This window comes from Pleurodeles waltl, chromosome 4_2 (genome assembly GCF_031143425.1).
Source record: "Pleurodeles waltl isolate 20211129_DDA chromosome 4_2, aPleWal1.hap1.20221129, whole genome shotgun sequence".
Classification (NCBI taxonomy): Eukaryota; Metazoa; Chordata; class Amphibia; order Caudata; family Salamandridae; genus Pleurodeles; species Pleurodeles waltl.
In genome coordinates, this window is record NC_090443.1 from 81,162,195 (window position 1) to 81,183,717 (window position 21,523).

At 46.9% G+C, this 21,523-nt stretch overlaps 1 protein-coding gene across 2 annotated transcripts in view; it reads left to right on the forward strand.

Annotated features, from left to right (window-relative positions):
* Positions 1-21,523, forward strand: part of LRP1 (LDL receptor related protein 1) — a 1,410,884-nt gene that overhangs the window by 674,533 nt on the left and 714,828 nt on the right. For both annotated transcript variants that reach the window (XM_069230782.1, XM_069230783.1), the window contains exons 40-41: positions 2,274-2,398; positions 3,398-3,769. In XM_069230782.1, the coding sequence (XP_069086883.1) occupies positions 2,274-2,398; positions 3,398-3,769 (497 nt within the window). The remainder of the gene's footprint in view (positions 1-2,273; positions 2,399-3,397; positions 3,770-21,523) is intronic.

Below are 21,523 nucleotides of genomic sequence, written 5' to 3' on the forward strand. Positions count from 1 at the left end.
TCTTCCCCTCACAGAATCTGTATCATGATCCCCAACCCCTATTGTATTTCTTTGGGCATCCCTGGGCCTCATACACCAGCTTTTCCCACACACAGCACAGGTCCTTTTCAGTTCTTCAGGTCCTCAAGGGTGGGGCTGTCACCTGCTGCCACAAACGTGCTGTATCCCTTTTGGCAATCACTAGGCCCAGTCTTAACAGTGTTGAAGCAGTTGAGAGGCCCTATAGTACGAGATTAGGCTGACCTTTGGCAAGCATCCATTGTAGGTGCACTTGCAGAACTTGCCGAATGCCACCTGTTGGGGACCTTCATCAGATCAATTAGAGTTATGGTCCCTTTGGAGATGTAGTAAGGGTAGTTTTGAATTACTTACAGTAATTTAGGGAGGATTATCTTTTTCACCAATGCCACATGCCCTGTTATTGACTGTGGCATTGAAGACCACCTCAAGAGGCCATCCCATGTTGCCATAAACAAGGATGTGATATTGTCCACTTTTGGCTGTGCCGCTGTGGCCAGGATGTAGACCCTCAGATATCGGAAGCTTGTAGTCAGGACTGTCGCTCCGTCGGCCTATAGAGTACAGCCTCAGTTTTCTCAGTTGACCCTGAGTCCAGATGGGTGTCCAGATGTATTAAGAGTAGTCATAACTATGGGCCGGATGGGTGTGGGGTTCCCTAGGTTGATCAGAACATCTTTGTAAAGTGATACCTAGGCTTCGCAAGTGCAGAACATCTGAAGCCCTTGAAGCCTGGATCCACCTGGGCTCGTGGTGCAACTGCAAGGGTGAATAGTAGAGTTGACAAAGGGCACCCCTGGTGCGTTCCCTGCCGCTGCACAAATGGCTTTGACAAAGCTCCTAAGATTCTCACTTGAGTATGTGGCTCTGTTTACAAAAGCCAAGTATAGGCCAAAAACCGGAGGCCCATGTAGTGAAGTAACGTGAACAAGTAGGCCCATGACACACAGTTAAAAGCTTTCTCAAAGGCTTCGAGAATCACGGCCAAGAGCTGTTGTAGGAGGTTGGTGGCTGCTAATGCGTTGTGTGGATGACGAATGTTGTGATGGGTCGATCTGGTTGGCACAAAGCCTTGGTAATCTTTGTGTACAAGGTCAGTAAGAACCGTCAGGAGACATCTTGCCAATATTGTGGGGAGTATTTTAGCTTGACAATTTGATAAATGATATTGGCCTTTATGATGCACTTAACTTGGGGGAAGGCGATCCTTCTTGTGAACAGCACTATCAGTGATTCCTCCATGACATTGGGGAGATGCCCTGTTTCTTGCGCGTCTGCATATAAATTTAGCAGGGGTTGGGTGAGAATGTTGGTTTGGCAGCAAAAGAATTCGGCGGAGATGCTGTTGGGTCAGGACTCTTACCCTTTGAGAGACTGTCTCTGCTATTTCCTCAGCTGTGTCATCGTAAGGCAGCATTCCACCCATATCCTCAGTAGCTGTTAGCCAGAGATACGCATTGATCTCCTCCGTGGGGCAGCCCGGGGTTTGTTCATATAGTAAAGCACAATACTCGATCACTGTTCGCTATCTCGTCAGGTGCTGTGTGTGAGGCGCACTGGGTGGCCTCAATTTGTGTCACGTGGTGGTGCTTGTAGGGTGCCTGGCACACTGACTTCTTGGTTGCTTATTTATGTTTATTTCATTTAGGAAATGTATGCTGTTCGGATGCCAGGGCAAATCATAAAGACAGACTGACAATTAATAATAACCCTTCCATGTTCATTTGTTTTATTTAGTTCATATTAACACGCTGTTAAATTTAAGTTGTTGTTTTGTCACTAGTATCTAATATGGAGTATCTTGCTGTGTGTGGCTTTTAATTTCATTGCTTGTAAAGTTGTACTATTCTTCTTCTGACTCCTTTGCCTAATGCTGTTCTTCAAGGGTAAAGTTTAAGCTGTCATTCCAGTCTGTTTGGTAAAGGGGCTTTGCTACCAACTGACATTTTGTAGCTCAAGATGTTGCCTCTTTATGAGATGTTCTTTCTGGGGCATCTGGAGCAACACGCTGTTTCCTATCTACTGTCAAACACCTTCTATAAACAAAAGTCCGGAATGCTTAGCACAGTTATTGCTAAATGTTCATTTTACAGTTAGATATCTTATCAGCTCTGACATAGTTAAATCATGCTATCCCACGTCATGAGGTTTGTTGTTTGTGGGAGTTTTCCTCACAGCATTTACATTCCAAAAAAGGAGGCTTTGCAATGTGAACTGGAGATCCCCATCACTTTCATATTTGTTTTTTGCTGCAGGACTCACGCAAATGGTTCCATCAAGCGAGGGAATAAAGACAATGCCACTGATTCCCTGTCTCTCCGGACCGGCATTGGGGTTCAGCTCAAGGATATCAAGGTGTTTAACCGAGACCGACAGAAGGGTACGTCATGCTGACCAGTTCCCAGGCAAATTAAAATAATGTATAATGTTTATAGTTATTCCATTCTAGCTGGGTAGGCATCTGGAACATGTTGGAAAGTAGTCAGTCTTTTAGCATTTCTTAGTGGTCTAGTGGTTCTGGCCTAGAGGATCAGGTATGTCTGAAAATAGGGGGGTCCAAGTGGGGGTATGCCACCTTGCGCTGTTGTTATGACACCATGTTTCTCTTTACTTTTCTAAATCATTTTAATCAGGTATGTTAGTCCAGTCAGAGAAACCCAATCATGGGTTTCCTGAGCAGCACTGGATTGCCAAACGAAAGTCAAGGACTGTAAATGTGGAATCCTGCTACGTTACTGGAGATGGGAACCTTAGATTTCTGTGTGGGTGATTGACGCATGCCTTGTTTTCAGCAACATAACTGACCATGTAAATTAGTTTATTAAATTGTATGGTAATGGATCTGTTTCATATAAACTCAGTTTGGCATGGATCTGGATTTACATGGGTCACCCTTGAAGTAAAGGATGCGTGGTGGGGTGACACCAAGTATTGAGAAGGTTGCTTATTATCAGGATTCTGAGGGTAGCTTTTACTAAGGAACAAGACTGCGACTGACATTTAGTGATCCAGGCTAAGGTAATCAGAGATAAGTACGGCTACATTATTAAAATAAAAAGCTCAATCTGTTTGTATGCTTTAATTGGACACTTTCAAAACTCCAGATGGTTATGGTTGTTCTGGCAGCTAAACAAAAAAATACTCCTAGTTCCAGAGATAAATAGAGAGTTGATTCACTACTGAAGGATCTCATGTCTTGATTACGAACAGTAATCCCCAGAAATAACTTTTCCTGTCAACAGGAGTTGATCTTTTTGTATTAGTGCTTTTTTATAGTTGCCATTTTACTCAAACAAACAAAAAAAATCTCTGCATGTTCCGCACTTCGGGAAGCTTTGGTTTTAACAAACATAACTTTGTTTTCATCTGTTGAACACAGGGACCAACATTTGTGCTATAAACAATGGTGGCTGCCACCAGCTGTGCCTGTACCGTGGCGGTGGTGAACGAACGTGTGCTTGTGCCCATGGCATGCTCTCTGAAGACAGTGTTAGCTGCCGGGACTACGATGGCTACCTACTCTACTCAGAGCGGACAATACTAAAGAGCATACATCTAACGGATGAGAACAATCTCAATGCCCCAATCAAGCCTTTTGAGGATCCCGAGCACATGAAAAACGTAATTGCGCTGGCCTTTGACTATCGCTACAGCACCAAAGGCAGCAACCGCATCTTCTTCAGCGACATCCACTTTGGCAATATCCAGCAGATCAACGATGATGGCTCAGGGCGCCGGACGGTGGTTGAGAGTAAGTATATTGTGACAATTTTTTTATTTTCCACTGGATATTTTTTATGTAAACTTTTAACAAAACAACCAAATTCATAATGCTTCTTTGTGAATTATGACAGGAGACAAAATAAATTATATGCAGATGAAAGTGTCAAATTTCATAAACACTGCGCCACTTTGCACAGTTTTGTTCCACCTTGTACTCTGGTTTTCTGAACTCAAGTCATGTTGACCTAAAATATACAATGCCTTTACTGAAAATGTGACTATGGTTCTATATCATTACTGTAGGTAACATTATTTTTTGGGATATTTGTGTGAATGATTCCAAAGAATGAATTGTTTGTATGTTACCGAAGGCACCCTCTCCACAGTCCTGTTACTGGAAATAAACATGTTCCAGAAAATTGCATAGTCACCATCATATTAGTCTGAAAATTGAATTTACTAGCCACATTAGCTCAGCTCTGGGTAGCCCTGACTTCAACAGTCGGGTTTTAGGAAAGGAACATGTGTAACACATTTAAACAGCATCAAAACAACTGAAGAAGAAAGAAACTTGACACTTAAGAAATCTGACACCAATTTATAAAAATAACATGTTTTTATGAAACTATGGACACCAAAATGAAAAAGATCTATTAGAAAGTTCCAGAGATATAGATTTTGCAAGGAATAATAAATACATATTTTTCACTTAACAGTGAACAAGCATTGCCAAATGTAACCAGATCGACATTTTAAAAAACATTTTCAAGGAAAGAAAAGTTAGAGTAGAATGCGGTTACTTAGAGTAATTTTGGACGACCAACTCTGGCAGGGAGCCATTTAAGGGGAGCAGCAAGGTCAGAGGAAACAGTTACCTCAACAACAAAAGCACTGGTCAGTCCAGTTCCAGTGTCAGTGGTCCCTTGGCTTCTATTGAAGTGGCCCTGATGGAATGGGGCTCAAGATGCTCTGCAGTCGACAGAGGACTACTTGAGGTCACTCAGAGGTCCACTGTCTGGGTGGGGCGACTTTGGCAACAGTGGTGTAGGAAGTTGGCTCTGTATGTGCTATTTCAAAGTAAGGAATAGCATGCACAGAGTCCAAGGGTTCCCCTTAGAGGTAAAATAGTGGTAAAAAGAGATAATACTAATGCTCTATTTTGTGGTAGTGTGGTCGAGCAGTAGGCTTATCCAAGGAGTAGTGTTAAGCATTTGTTGTACATACACAAAGACAATAAATGAGGTACACACACTCAGAGACAAATCCAGCCAATAGGTTTTGTTATAGAAAAATATATTTTCTTAGTTTATTTTAAGAACCACAGGTTCAAATTTAACATGTAATATCTTGTTTGAAAGGTATTGCAGGTAAGTACATTAGGAACTTTGAATCATTTCAATTGCATGTATACTTTTCAAGTTATTCACCAATAGCTATTTCAAAAGTGGACACTTAGTGCAATTTTCACAGTTACTGGGGGAGGTAAGTTTTTGTTAGATTTACCAGGTAAGTAAGACACTTACAGGGTTCAGTTCTTGGTCCAAAGTAGCCCACCGTTGGGGGTTCAGAGCAACCCCAAAGTCACCACACCAGCAGCTCAGGGCCGGTCAGGTGCAGAGTTCAAAGTGGTGCCCAAAACGCATAGGCTATAATGGAGAGAAGGGGGTGCCCCGGTTCCGGTCTGCTTGCAGGTAAGTACCCGCGTCTTCGGAGGGCAGACCAGGGGGGTTTTGTAGGGCACCGGGGGGGACACAAGCCCACACAGAAATTTCACCCTCAGCAGCGCGGGGGCGGCCGGGTGCAGTGTAGAAACAAGCGTCGGGTTTTCAATGTTAGTCTATGAGAGATCAACGGATCTCTTCAGCGCTGCAGGCAGGCAAGGGGGGGCTTCCTCGGGGAAACCTCCACTTGGGCAAGGGAGAGGGACTCCTGGGGGTCACTTCTCCAGTGAAAGTCCGGTCCTTCAGGTCCTGGGGGCTGCGGGTGCAGGGTCTTTTCCAGGCGTCGGGACTTAGGTTTCAGAGAGTCGCGGTCAGGGGAAGCCTCGGGATCCTCGGGATTCCCTCTGCAGGCGGCGCTGTGGGGGCTCAGGGGGGACAGGTTTTGGTACTCACAGTCGTAGAGTAGTCCGGGGGTCCTCCCTGAGGTGTTGGTTCTCCACCAGCCGAGTCGGGGTCGCCGGGTGCAGTGTTGCAAGTCTCACGCTTCTTGCGGGGAGATTGCAGGGTCTTTAAAGCTGCTCCTTGAAACAAAGTTGCAGTCTTTTTGGAGCAGGTCCGCTGTCCTCGGGAGTTTCTTGTCTTTTTCGAAGCAGGGCAGTCCTCAGAGGAGTCAGAGGTCGCTGGTCCCTTGGAAGGCGTCGCTGGAGCAGAGTTCTTTGGAAGGCAGGAGACAGGCCGGTGAGTTTCTGGAGCCAAGGCAGTTGTTGTCTTCTGGTCTTCCTCTGCAGGGGTTTTCAGCTAGGCAGTCCTTCTTCTTGTAGTTGCAGGAATCTAATTTTCTAGGGTTCAGGGTAGCCCTTAAATACTAAATTTAAGGGCGTGTTTAGGTCTGGGGGGTTAGTAGCCAATGGCTACTAGCCCTGAGGGTGGGTACACCCTCTTTGTGCCTCCTCCCAAGGGGAGGGGGTCACAATCCTAACCCTATTGGGGGAATCCTCCATCTGCAAGATGGAGGATTTCTAAAAGTTAGAGTCACCTCAGCTCAGGACACCTTAGGGGCTGTCCTGACTGGTCAGTGACTCCTCCTTGTTGCTTTCTTTGTTCCCTCCAGCCTTGCCGCCAAAAGTGGGGGCCGTGGCCGGAGGGGGCGGGCAACTCCACTAAGCTGGAGTGCCCTGCTGGGCTGTGACAAAGGGGTGAGGCTTTGAGGCTCACCGCCAGGTGTTACAGCTCCTGCCTGGGGGAGGTGTTAGCATCTCCACCCAGTGCAGGCATTGTTACTGGCCTCAGAGTGACAAAGGCACTCTCCCCATGGGGCCAGCAACATGTCTCTAGTGTGGCAGGCTGCTGGAACTAGTCAGCCTACACAGATAGTCGGTTAAGTTTCAGGGGGCACCTCTAAGGTGCCCTCTGGGGTGTATTTTGCAATAAAATGTACACTGGCATCAGTGTGCATTTATTGTGCTGAGAAGTTTGATACCAAACTTCCCAGTTTTCAGTGTAGCCATTATGGTGCTGTGGAGTTCGTGCAAAACAGACTCCCAGACCATATACTCTTATGGCTACCCTGCACTTACAATGTCTAAGGTTTTGTTTAGACACTGTAGGGGTACCATGCTCATGCACTGGTACCCTCACCTATGGTATAGTGCACCCTGCCTTAGGGCTGTAAGGCCTGCTAGGGGGGTGACTGACCTATACTTGCATAGGCAGTGAGAGGCTGGCATGGCACCCTGAGGGGAGTGCCATGTCGACTTACTCGTTTTGTTCTCACTAGCACACACAAGCTGGCAAGCAGTGTGTCTGTGCTGAGTGAGAGGTCTCTAGGGTGGCATAAGACATGCTGCAGCCCTTAGAGACCTTCCTTGGCATCAGGGCCCTTGGTACTAGAAGTACCAGTTACAAGGGACTTATCTGGATGCCAGGGTCTGCCAATTGTGGATACAAAAGTACAGGTTAGGGAAAGAACACTGGTGCTGGGGCCTGGTTAGCAGGCCTCAGCACACTTTCAATTGTAAACATAGCATCAGCAAAGGCAAAAAGTCAGGGGGCAACCATGCCAAGGAGGCATTTCCTTACAAGTGGTTAATGTCTTTCAAAATCCTCCAAGTCAGAAAAAGTCCAATCATCACTCGACTACTGTTAACCGGGCACAAGGAACTCTGAGGTTTCCCTCTTTTGCCGATAACTCTCGACAACCAAGCTGTATTCCAATGACTCTCTTGGGTCCATCAGACTCCGGTGCAACTTTTGAGCATCCGGTATTGGTTGCGTCGGCTGCACTGCGACGAGGAGCAACTATCTGGTGATCTGGGCTACCAGCTCACCTAGGCTGGCTTCTTCAGCTTTTGTGGCCTTGTGTTGCGAACAGGGAAGTTGACCAACTGATTCTTGGAGTCTCTGCTTCTAGCTGGGTTCGGGGGATGACTTCTCCACGACCAGGACACAGCAGGCACAGTCCTTTTCCAGCCCAAGGAGCAGCAGGTGCAGTCCAACTTCGGTACACCTTCTTCTCTGCTGGTTTCAGGGTCAGCAGGGTAGTCCTTTTTCGGTCCTCTTCTCCAGTCAAATGAGATGTGAGTTCAGGGTGCCAGGGGTACGTCTCTTATGTCCAGAAAGTGCCCTTAGGCGGGAGGTTGTGTTAACCATACAAAAATGAGTATTTGCTTAAAATCAGCCTATCCTTAGGAATTATTAAAAGAAATTGTGCGTGCATGGCTTTCTTTTCACATCCTATGTATTCATTTCCAGCTGGCGTCATCCTGGTCTCTTTGGCCATAGCAACACACTAATGATGCTGGTGTTGTTTGCAACATAGGCTACTCCTTTATTGAATTTGTTATGATTTTCTAAAACTATCTTTTTTCATCACCCTATGGAGATTGCATACCTCTGGTGTTCGGTCTACTTATGAGCAGTACCATCAGATGCATCTGCTGAGTCCTTATCTCAAAATTATGCTAGAAGTTGTTAGGCCACTTGTGGCCGTTTGGTTGTCTTTTTTTTATCATTCATTACTACCCAGTGATGCAAGAGTATTATACAGCACTTTGCTGCTCTTAAGGATCTGTCTTTCTTTGTTTTGTGGATTTTTGGGAGCAGGTGGAAGGGGTGTGGTGACTAAGTGCTTTGTGCCTCATTGTTCAAATTCATTTCAGCACTCCATGTCATATATTAGTCAGGCTGCAGGGACAGACTATTAAGCACTTTAACCCACTATGATATGCTATTTATCACCCACAGACTGGTAAGTGGTAAAGTTAGTGAATTCCTTCAGTTGAACTTTACACATTTTCCCAGCCTAGAAATGTAGTTTCCATGCTAGCTCTGCAACCATCCCCCTCATAGGAACAATCAGTAGATGGCACTACTCTCTCTTTGCAGTTTGCCAAACTATGGAGCTCCCTCCCAGCAAAAATAGGAGCCATTGAAAACCATCTGTAATTCAGAGGAGCGATTAAGAACTGTTTATGCCCAACCTGACCATACTGGATACCCTGTAATGCTATATTCAGAAAGACAAGATGGGCAACAAGAAGTCTGGCTCTGCTTCGTCCACTTGACAATAGCTCAGTCCAACTTGACAAAGGCCAATGAGAGGATCTATTCAATCCTAGTGGTAGACAGATCGCCTGAGTCTAGTGCCTATCAAAAGTGTCTCGTAAAGCACTAGCTCACATGCAAATAATGTTGTTTCTTTCTACAATTTTCCATCCTCACATTAAGTTATTATAAAGACATCTTCTACTATTTTCCTAAAACACTGCATGAAAAATTAGAACTTGATGTAAACGTATCAATTGTTTCAGTCTCCTTTTAATCGAATGGCCCTCTCCTTACCTTCTGCATGCCTCCTCTCTTTGCATATAGTCCACTCTAAGCCACATGGCTATCTGCCAAATTGCATTTCTGCCGATTGCCCGCACCTCATTTCATAGATTAAAACGTCTTCTTGTTTAAAACCATATCCTCGCACCCTAACAATACCTAATCTCCTCTATCATGTTTATTCACCCCGCCAACCATCTGCATTACTCAAATTCGCCCTCCCCTCCCACCACCACAGCAATAACCACTGGTTGACCTCCAACTGTGGTTTCCATAGTAGCATGCTACTCACAGTAAAGCACTTCAAAGTCAGGGGTAGTAAGCATCATATAAATGCAATAACAGTACAGTACATCTCAGCACTAGGAGGTTTACGTAGTTTGCTTTATTTTTATTTTGAGTGTTGGGACTATATCATTTACATGGAGGGAGAGGATTATTGCATCCTCATGATGTCCAACAATTATGATAGTATAGCTTTAATCCCCATGCCTGTCACATGCAAGTTACATTACACTTACTTCTTGCAAGAGGTAAGTCCCAACAGTCATTTACACAAAATCCATACAGAGTACATACAATTATGTGATAACCATAATAGGCACAGATTCGCAAGAGGAACTCTAAAGTTGCATTTGTGGCTTGAATGATACATAGAGGTTGGGTCAAAAGATTTTTTATTTTTTTTTTAAACGTGTAAACGCAAAACTCATGTCACTAGGCATTGGAGAGATTAGATTGGGAGGTGTTAAAAGATGACACATAGACACCACCCTCTGCAAAAAAGAGAATAAAAAAGGCAAAAGTACTGAAATATGACGAACTCGACCTAAAACAAAATGTCTGGGGTCAGGAGCAGGGTGATTTCGTGGGATATTGAAGAGTAAAACTATTTACTTTATAAAGAGAAGAAAAATAGAGGATGATTATCTGATACATGCCCCCTTCAACATCATGGCCTGCAAGCCCACCATATAACACAACCTACAGTTGAAGACCTCATGCTGCATCCTTATACACCGCTCAGCTAGAGATCACACATACACCACAAGCATACATCAAACATGCTACTTCAAAATTACCTTCATGCAGACACCAGTACATCAAACAAATGTGGTTCACGAGCGCCCGTGAGAGCAAATGACTGGCAGATCTCGGAGTCCCACCAGTCAATTGGTGCCGATTTGGCTGTTGACGGTTCAGAGAATATCGTTAAATGCCAACCACAACCAACCTCCCAAAATTACAGATTCCTACCTGTGTACCTGAATTATTTGGGTCTTCTCAGATTATGGCAAAGATGATGCATGGTTGTTTCAGTATATTATGCCATTAGAAAGAACATGTTGAGGCTTTGCTTGCCACTCAGCTTGAACAGTGAAGGCACCAGTGGTCTATAAACACTTGACAAAAACTTGGATTATGTTATAGTAATATCCCCCCAGCCAATTTAAATATTACTCTCACGGATATTTCTGATGATGTTGGTCACTTCGGGGTAAAAGTTATTCATTCTAATACTCTTAGCATACTGAAGTTGGGTTGGTGAAAATTACCTGGTGAAATGTGTTAAACTTTCCAGTGTGGAATGGCGCCATAACACAAAGAAAAACACATTGTTGAAAGTTATTAATATAGTCCAGTTACCTTTTCTGCGATTTTGGAGTGTGAGACTTCGGGAGAGGGTCCGTGTGGGAATAGAAGTTACATGTGACGACAAGAGTTTAGAAGCAGCCGTGAGCGGGGGCTTAGGTGAAGATGAGAGGAGTGAGACGAAAACTTTGTAGTCGCACTCGGGCAATGCTGTCTGACTATAATGGAAACTTACTGTTTGCTTTTGGGACTAGACTTGAACATAAAGTCTGCAATGCTGAATATGTTTTTTCAGATGAACAATTAACAAAAATGAATCCGAAGTTTTTTCAATTTGAAATTGTGAAATCAGTTTTGTTTGCCATAAACTTGTCCATTCTTATTCCGTCTGGCTTATCCTCTCGGTTGGTGCTTTAAATGGGCAAGTACTCCCCTGTAGTGAGTACCTGTCATTCTTCAATTTGCGCTGCTCTCTGTCCCCCTCTTCTAGTCACTACTTAACTTCTGCCCTGCCTCTTAACTCACCGTAGCCCTTTAAGGCTCCCAGGGTGGCTTATCCCATGTGAAAAAATACCGAATTCTGCATGTGCTATCTATCATAAACCGACAGTAACTATGTGAAATGACGTTACTCGACCGAAATGAAAGTGCCGCGGATTCCCACTATGTATGCCTGGTCCTATAATTTGTCTGCGATTTGTGCGCACCTTTGACAGCTACCTGTGTTAGAAATGTAACCCAGAGAGGGACTGGAGTTGCTGATTCAGTCCCCAGCAGCGGTGCTTCTCTTCCAGGGCAGCAGACTTGTCAATCAGACTACAGGCAAACCCCTAATAACAATTTATGTGGTAGCTGCAGAGCGTGTCCGCTGTAAGTATGTAGCTCCTGGCGGACAAAGTAAGCTTCCAGGCTCTTGTTAGACGGTAAAGATTTGTTTTGCTTTGACAGTCGCAGGCCGAGCATTCTAATGACACGCCTGCGAGGATATCGCCACAGGGCTCCCCCTTGCTGTTTTGTCTCACCTCAGCTAAAGCTTTTCACGTGTTCTAGGCCGGGGTAAAATTCGAGGTTGTTGGTGCCCACCCCGCATCGTAATTCAGGGTCAGTCTGATGCATCATGCCCTCTAAGCACCAAGCTCTCAGACAGACAGGCTGTCCAATCTCTGAAGCTCTTTATTGCGGCACAAGCCTCCCTGGTCCGCATTACTTCAATGTTTGCATTTAATTTGCGAAAACAGTTCTTTGCGGCCTTGGCAAACCTGTCGTGGATTACCGTTGTTTGAACTGCTGGAGCACCGTGCCGGGCTGTCTATGATTTAATTAACCTGCGCATGTGAACCTGCGCAGTGTTTTAGATAGCCCATCTGACTGAGGCTGTTGTCGCGGGTGACGCGCCAGGATGCGGACGTGCTTTTCTTGCGCATGCGTGGTATTTCCAAACGGACAGTTTTCACCCTTGACCTCAGTAATCCCCCCTCACTCCCTTCCTACTAGTCTACCCAGGCATAAGGAGCAGTTCCCGAGTGCAGTGTCTTGTGTACTGGTGACTCATTTACATTGAAGATAAAAACTGAAAAGATGGCAGAATCTGCTGCGCAGAGTAGGCCGGTTGATTGATAAGAGAACGTTTACTAAATCAATATAGAATGGCCAGATTATTGTGTGTAAAGAAATGGCTCCCTGTTGCAGTTACCCCCCACTTTTTGCCTGATACTGATGCTGACTTGACGGAGAAGTGTGCTGGGACCCTGCTAACCAGGCTCCAGCACCAGTGTTCTTTCACCTAAAATGTACCATTGTTTCCACAATTGGCACAACCCTGGCACCTAGGTAAGTCCCTTGTAACTGGTACCCCTGGTACCAAGGGCCCTGATGCCAGGGAAGGTCTCTAAGGGCTGCAGCATGTCTTATGCCACCCTAGGGACCCCTCACTCAGCACAGACACACTACACTGCTTGCCAGCTTGTGTGTGCTGGTGGGGAGAAAATGACTAAGTCGACATGGCACTCCCCTCAGGGTGCCATGCCAACCTTACACTGCCTGTGGCATAGGTAAGTCACCCCTCTAGCAGGCCTTACAGCCCTAAGGCAGGGTCCACTATACCACAGGTGAGGGCATAGCAAAACCTTGGACATTGTAAGTGCAGGGTAGCCATAAGAGTATATGGGCTGGGAGTCTGTCAAAAACGAACTCCACAGCTCCATAATGGCTACACTGAAAACTGGGAAGTTTGGTATCAAACTTCTCAGAATAATAAACCCACACTGATGCCAGTGTTGGATTTATTAAAAAATGCACACAGAGAGCATCTTAGAGATGCCCCCTGTATTTTACCCAATTGTTCAGTGCAGGACTGACTGGTCTGTGCCAGCCTGCTGCTGAGAGACGAGTTTCTGACCCCATGCGGTGAGAGCCTTTGTGCTCTCTGAGGACAGAAACAAAGCCTGCTCTGGGTGGAGGTGCTTCACACCTCCCCCCCCCCTGCAGGAACTGTAACACCTAGCAGTGAGCTTCAAAGGCTCAAGCTTCGTGTTACAATGCCCCAGGGCACTCCAGCTAGTGGAGATGGCCGTCCCCTGGACCCAGCCCCCACTTTTGGCGGCAAGTCCAGGAGAGATAATGAGAAAAACAAGGAGGAGTCACTGGCCAGTCAGGACAGCCCCTAAGGTGTCCTGAGCTGAAGTGACTCTAACTTTTAGAAATCCTCCATCTTGCAGATGGAGGATTCCCCCAATAGGGATAGGATTGTGACCCCCTCCCCTTGGGAGGAGGCACAAAGAGGGTGTACCCACCCTCAGGGCTAGTAGCCATTGGCTACTAACCCCCCAGACCTAAACACGCCCTTAAATTTAGTATTTAAGGGCTTCCCTGAACCTAAGAATTTAGATTCCTGCAACTACAAGAAGAAGAGGACTGCTGAGCTGAAAGACCCCTGCAGAAGAAGAAAAGAAGACACCAACTGCTTTGGCCCCAGACCTACCGGCCTGTCTCCTGCCTTCTAAAGAAACCTGCTCCAGCGACGCTTTCCCCAGGACCAGCGACCTCTGAATCCTCAGAGGACTGCCCTCCTTCAAGAAAGACAAGAAACTCCCGAGGACAGCGGCCCTGCTCCAAAAAGACTGCAACTTTGTTACAGAGGAGCAGATTTAAAGACCCCTGCAAATCCCCGCAAGAAGCGTGAGACTTGCAACACTGCACCCGGCGACCCCGACTCGACTGGTGGAGAACTAACACCTCAGGGAGGACTCTCCGGCGACTCCAAGACCGTGAGTAACCGAAGTTGTCCCCCCTGAGCCCCCACAGCGACGCCTGCAGAGGGAATCCCGAGGCTCCCCCTGACCGCGACTGCCTGACTCTAAAATTCCGACGGCTGGAAAAGACCCTGCACCCGCAGTCCCCAGCACCTGAAGGAACGGAACTTCAGTGCAGGAGTGACCCCCAGGAGGCCCTCTCCCTTGCCCAGGTGGTGGCTACCCCGAGGAGCCCCCCCTTGCCTGCCTGCACCACTGAAGAGACCCCTTGGTCTCCCATTGAAACCTACAGAGAACCCGACGCTTGTTTGCACACTGCACCCGGCCGCCCCCGCGCTGCTGAGGGTGTACTTTTTGTGCGGACCTGTGTCCCCCCCCCCCCCCCCCCCGGTGCCCTACAAAACCCCCCTGGTCTGCCCTCCGAAGACGCGGGTACTTACCTGCTGGCAGACCGGAACCGGGGCACCCCCTTCTCTCCATTGAAGCCTATGTGTTTTGGGCACCTCTTTGACCTCTGCACCTGACCGGCCCTGAGGTGCTGGTGTGGTAACTTTGGGGTTGCTCTGAACCCCCAACAGTGGGCTACCTTGGACCCAAAACTGAACCCTGTAGGTCGGTTACTTACCTGCAAAAACTAACAATACTTTACCTCCCCCAGGAACTGTGAAAATTGCACTGTGTCCACTTTTAAAACAGCTATTTGTGTTTTATGTGAAAAGTATATATGCTACTGTAATTATTCAAAGTTCCTAAAGTACTTACCTGCAATTCCTTTCAAATGAGATATTACATGTAGAATTTGAACCTGTGGTTCCTAAAATAAACTAAGAAAATATATTTTTCTATAACAAAACCTATTGGCTGGATTTGTCTCTGAGTGTGTGTTCCTCATTTATTGCCTGTGTGTATGTACAACAAATGCTTAACACTACTCCTTTGATAAGCCTACTGCTCAACCACACTACCACAAAATAGAGCATTAGTATTATCTCTTTTTGCCACTATCTTACCTCTAAGGGGAACCCTTGGACTCTGTGCGTACTATTCCTTACTTTGAAATAGTGCATACAGAGCCAACATCCTACATTGTGTATTAGTGACCTGTGGTAACCTGCACCATTTCTATCTGCTTATTTCTATGCAACAACACTTGACAAGATTTAGGAAGATCCATGAGGGAGATTTAGGGACAGGAAAAGGGCAATAATCTGTGCCTATTGACCTGCATTAAATCTAAGAGTGCTTTACAAGGGAGTAAGGAAAACAATCCATATTTCTGATAATAAAGAAAAACCCGTCTGCTTTCTCACCATGAGGAGTTTGCGTCTGTGCACAACAGAATGTATTGATTTTTGTGAGGTGGGTAAGAACTCTGCTTTTTGGTTCATGTTTTCCATGGTGGAAAAACAACAAAACTAACAGTTTGTCTGATCATATCTCTTGACTGAAAAAATCCTAAACCACACTGTTGGACTAAGTTCTTCTTGAGAGTGTGATTAGGAGGAGAGACAGTGACTGAAACCTAGAACACATAGTGCATGCCACACTATCTCGTATAGGTATGCTATCTGCAGGTCGGTGTTAGAAAAAAAAACTCTAAACGTAAAAAATTATAGTTTAGTTGGTGATTGAATCCTCCCCTTTGAGCTTCTAGGTGGCTATAGCGAGCCCTCTCATACCTCAATGCTGAGAACATGGCTTTGCTGCGTCGCAGGCAGCTGAATGTCCAGGTTTCCTGGGCCCACCTTGTTGTGCCATTTACCCCAGCATCTTCTTGCTAAGAGCGCCCACAGATCCTTCCTGAATTGCTGTGAGGTAAGCAGGTAGATGATGGGGTTTATGATGGTGGATGAAGAGGACAGAACCCAGGCTATCGCTGAGAAAGCTCCGTGCAGACCAGTCTGACGCTGAATGAGAAGAAACATCAGTACATAGGAAGGCAGCCAGCAGACGGTGAAGGCCACCACTAGCAGAACGGACACTGTGGTGATCTGAGTATTATACCTGTCCAAGCTGCTGGTTTGTAGGTCGTGCCTTCGAGCTCTGAGGTAGCTTAAGATCTTGGTATACATGGCGGTGATAGTGGCAAGAGGCACTACAAAAGCACATAAGAAGAGAGCAGTACAGTACGCTGTTTCAGAGTCTTCTGTCAGGAAGGCAAAGCAGTATGGCATATTTTGCTCCACCTTTCTGTAGACAAACTCCGGGGTGGCCAGGCCAAGGGATGGTAGCCAGATGCAGGTCAGGACCATTGCCAGATACCAGTTCCTGTGGAAGCGAAAGGCCTTGGATGGGTGGAGGATGTTAATGTAGCGGTTGATGGCCAGAGCAGCCAATGTAAAGACACTGGTGCAGGAGCAGGCGATACCTGCAAAGCTCACCAGTCTGCAGAGGAAGTCACCAAAGACCCAGACCCGCATGTTGATGGCAGCAACGTTGAAGGGCAAACAAACAAGCTGTAGTGCATCAGCTGCACTGAGGTTGAGCAGTAGAATGGTGGTGCTGTGACGACGCTGGTACTGCTGGCGCTGAAGTAGGATCTGCACTACTATCGATTGGCTTACAACTCCAGTGATGAAGATTAGCCCATCAGAGACCGTTACAGCAATCTGCTGTGCCCCATAGCAATCGATGTCCCCAAAGCAGCCTGAGTCATTGGAAGCAAATCCATTCATTGGTGAGCACTCTAGTCTTTCGATCAGTCAACTAGAAATTGGTTTGTTACAGCCAATTAGGAGCTGCAGGCTTTTATCCACGGGAGATAATAGATGGGAAGTTGGTGCTTCTTGCTCGCTGCTATGGTCCATTATATGCACCATGTCTGATGGGATAGGAAAGAGAATTGGATTAATAGAAATTTGTTAAATAAAGAGTGAGCATAGACAGTGTCTCTCAAGTTTCTCATTGATTTTTGCAGTGCCAGGCAAATCTGTTTTCGCTTGTAGGTTCAGTCGTGCTGCTGGATATAGAAACGCACCCAATGTCAAGAGTGTATGTTTCCTTTGTATTTTTATTTCTCAGAGGGATGACTGGACTGAAGCCTTGTCTGAGCCCCCACTTTCCCAACTACAACTGCGCTGCAAAGTGACCTGTGGTTTTGGCGCACAGGTGCTTAACCTCACTACAGACCCAGGCGCAATCCCCAAGGGGAACTATCAGGATCTTGCCTTCAGTCTCTAGATTTGCTGCAGTTTAGATAAATGTAATTGCAGTGGGCTGCCCTCTTTCTTCCTTCGACCCAGTGTTGAGGGATTGATGTGCTAAACCCAAAACCTTGTGTACTTCGAATACCTGGCCCTAGCCTCAAAACTGGTCAGTGTCAGGATTGACCTTGCCTGGGAATTATCTAGGTCTGACTCCAGTAACCATCCCAGGTTTGGCCCTGCTCTCTCTCTTATTTTGAAATATAACATGCCATTTCGTAGACTTCAGTCTCTTGGAGTAAATAAGCCATTCAGGAAAATATCAGCCAACATTTAGCTGCTCAAGATAAGCTCATCCAGTCAATCTTGGTGAGATGGAGAATAAACCCAACTGAAAGTAGGAAATCTAAAAGCTGTGTCTTTTTGTGCTTTCTCCTGTCTTTTAAAAAGCACAGAAGAAACCGAGGGAGGGAGTGGCCCACAAAGTAGTGGAGAACTAAGGCCCAGCTGCAGACGAAACCCAGGAGAAATAAGTTTGTGTTGGGACAGAGGTGCAGATAGTGCAGTAGCACCGAACACTGCCCCCTCTTTCACAAAGGAGCCCAGCCCAGAAACCGAGACAGGAAGTGTGGATGGCCGCGACGCACGTAGGGCGTCTTTAAGGCGGACAGCATCCTAGCGTCGCTCCCCCGCCTGGTAGAGATGAGCCCGAGGGGCCTCCGTACTGGGAGGGTGGGCCACCTCGCGTTTATGGCCCCCAAAGGTGTGATGGAGGCGGAGTGAGGCCACAAGGCCTCTTAAAGGGCGACTGGACTGGGCCCTCTTTGGCTGTGAACGCTGTGAGCGGAACGTATGCGATCTACGATGTCAATAAAGTGTGTGGTAATGCTTACTTTCTTGTCTATCTAGGGGCTAAGACAGTATGGGTGATGGGTCACTCTCTGGTGGACAGAGCAGAACACCGGGCCAGGGAGAGTGGCTGGACGCGCAGTTTCAGCAACACCAAATTCACTTGGAGGGGAACCCCGGGAATGAGATGGTCCATGCTAGAACCTAGAGTTCGCCAGCTGGTGGGGGAGAAAGGGACAAAACCGGACATTCTTGTAATTCACCTGGGCGGAAATGACCTAACGACTTGGGGGAGGGGCCCGCTGTTGCAGGCCATGACGCATGGCCTGGCCAGAATGGCCACCCTGATGGAGGGCGGGGAAGTAATATGGTCGGAGATTCTCCCAAGGGGGGTGTGGCAGGGGGCCAGGTCTCCTGTCGCACTTGAAATGTCAAGGCGGAGAATCAACAAGCCACTAGAGAAATTAGCGAAGCAGCACGGTTATGGGTTCATTAGACATACCCTGCTGTGTAGACGCTTGAGCAGTAACTTAGCGGCAGACGGGGTACACCTGTCTGACACGGGCACGGATATGTTCTTAATGAGCATTAGAGACGCTCTCGAGACAGCCGGCTGCAATTAGCTGGGAAGGAATGAGCACAGGTGGGGGGCCTCGGGTATCACGAGATGCGATCCCCGAGGCGTGGCGGAGTTACAGGGCGATCCTAAAGCTTTAAGGGTGACTAAAAGGCCTCCAGATGGTGATTCCTGGAGCAAAGGCTATTCCTCGGGCCACTGGGAGCCTTTACGGCGGGGCCCGGGATGATGTGACGGCGCTCCTCAACCCCGCAAAGGGGGGCAGTTGGAATCCTGAGCAACTGTGGAGACTGGCCGGGGTCTCGCTCTGACTTGTCAGGAGCATGACTAAAACATCAAAGTGGTAAACCACGAGAAAGGAACGAGCTGTAAGATGCGGAGTACGCAGGTGCAGAGAGCACCACAAGGGACAGCTCTAGCTTTCTCAGGATGGGTGTCGGCCATATTCATAAACTCATCTCCGACACCTGGATCGCCCGTAAGATAACCCTAACTGTGTAATCAATAAACTTGCGACATATTATACCCACAAACATTGTCCTGGCATTTTTATTATGTTGCATGTATGAGATTGTGATCAAACACCAGGAGTATTCAACCAAAGGGCTGGGGGTAGCAGCGCTATGTACTGGACACCTGTCTTGAGCTCTGTAGGAGAGAAGTTAGCCAGCTGCACTGTTGTGAAACCAGCATGTGAAACAAGTAAGAGCCTAGGATGGGAAGTTTTGAGTTGAACATGATTAGGCCGGGGCATGGAGTCGAGCACCGAGTGTCACCACTGGGAAGGGAAGAGTGTGTGGCAGGGATACAGGAGCAGAGGATGGTCTCGCCTATAACATGAAAACCCACACTAGTGGAGTGAAGAAATGAAACTCCGTTTTAAAATAGGCAACGGGAGGTCATTGAATAGGAGTCTATGGGTAGAGAAATGGCGTGTTAAAAACAGTTCATATGTATGGAGGGCACATCAGTCCAAGGTAATCCTACCTAAATCAATAGGACTCTGTGAAAGTGCACGTGTTAGTGTGACCTCCCAGTGTCTGGTCCCAGTCTCGAGTTTGTGCTGTTTCTAAATATGGCGACTCTCATAAATAACTGAATGGTACTCACGGATGGAGCAAAGAATATATATTACTTACACATAAGGAATCAAATATTTCACCTTACCGAGCAACCATTGTATGCTGGAATTACTGTATAAAGTACAGAATGTTAATAAATAAAATAGTTTTGCATATATGTGTGGTTCTGTTTTTCTTCTTTTTTTATGGTGTTGCCATCAGATACGTTATGAGTAATTTGTTTGCTCTCTGAGAATGTGTTTCCTTATGTGTAAGTAATATGCAAGTAATATATATCCTTTGTTCCTTCAGTATGGGCCATTTTGGTGCTTGTACTAGATTATACCCAGGCCCTGCGGTTCATTGGGTCACCCCATTATGCTGTACTGACTCTTACAAATAGGCGTCTTTCTTTTAGTCCTAAACCGTTGATGAAGAAAGACACTTTTTGACACCTGGCTTTCAAGCCCTGAACCCTCGGTGCTCATCTGCATTATAAACGGAGCTCAAATGTTGTTGTATAATTTCTGCCTTGAATACCAGGTGGTACTCACCGCAAGAGTTAAACGTGAGCCCTCGGCCTGCTCTAAAGCTGCGGGTTGCTGCTTCCGATCCCGGGCCTGGATGGCATCCGCCTCTTCTAGGGTTGCCCGGGTGCAGCACAGCAGCCCTGCCTGGAGCTCCGCGAATCGAGGTGGTTGGTCTGTTTACTGTATTGGTTAACCAGGCACCACCAGGCACCACCAGTCTCCCTTACGACTCCCACCCTGCGTGCACACTGATAAACCCGGCCTCAGCTCAAGAGTAAATATGCGTGCCAGATAGGCGATCCATTAGCTGGTAAAGCGCCTGTTGTGCAGTGGGCGTCGCTGTCAGTTGTTATTGGGGGAAATGACAGACGACTTAGTGTTCATTTAGAGATGTGTCCGACTCTTACCGGTCTCACTCTATCCATGGCTCAGATGCACCTTCTTTATGTTAACGTGTGGTAGTGCCGGGACTCGTTCTCGGCTTCTCTTGGTTTTTGGTTAGTGGCCCCCAAATCGCTTCTAAAGATTAGTGGGGTGCTCTCCGGGCCCTCTGGCTCTCGCTGTTCTGGAACGTGTTCGGTCGACTGGCCAGCCGCCAACTTTGCAGTATTCGTGTGCCACTTTATATCAAGCTCTTGCGGGATGTTGCTTTGAGCAAGTGGCGACGATTAGACATCCCGTCCAGGTAGCCATTCCACCAACTGTTTCTCAGAGATGTGGCGAGCATTCGGGGTCCGGCTGTGCGGTAACAGGAGCGCTCGCGCCCTCCCCTGCTGAAAACATTTTATTTTGCCGTCACAAAAATGTCCACAGTGCCCTTTACCTTATGTAGGAATGGTGACGGAGTTCGGGCGTAGTAGCCTGAGGGATTGCCGCTGTGGCAACATTCAGCCGTCGGTTATTCTGATTACACCCACTCATTGTTTTTCGGGGGGCTCTTCCTTGCAGGACTTAATTTTCATTGGCCTCTGGTGGTCCATGCTTGTCCCTCCACTGTGCTCGTGGAGTCCACCGCCGCTTTTACCCCCAGGGCCGGAGTTTCTGGTAGGTTCGGCTTTAACAGTGCTTGCTTTAGTGATTTACAGGCAAGCTGACCTTCATCGCTCAGTGTTTGCTTCTTTTATGGACCCACTATTTCCCTGTCGTTGGTAATATGGTGCCTCGTAAAGTTGGTGACTTTATCTCAGCGCTCAGCGCTGTTTGTTCAGCCATATCCGCTCGGCGGCTTGATGTCTAATCTGGAGAGGGTTATTTGCAGGACTGATTGACATTTTCAAGAACGTTGTTTG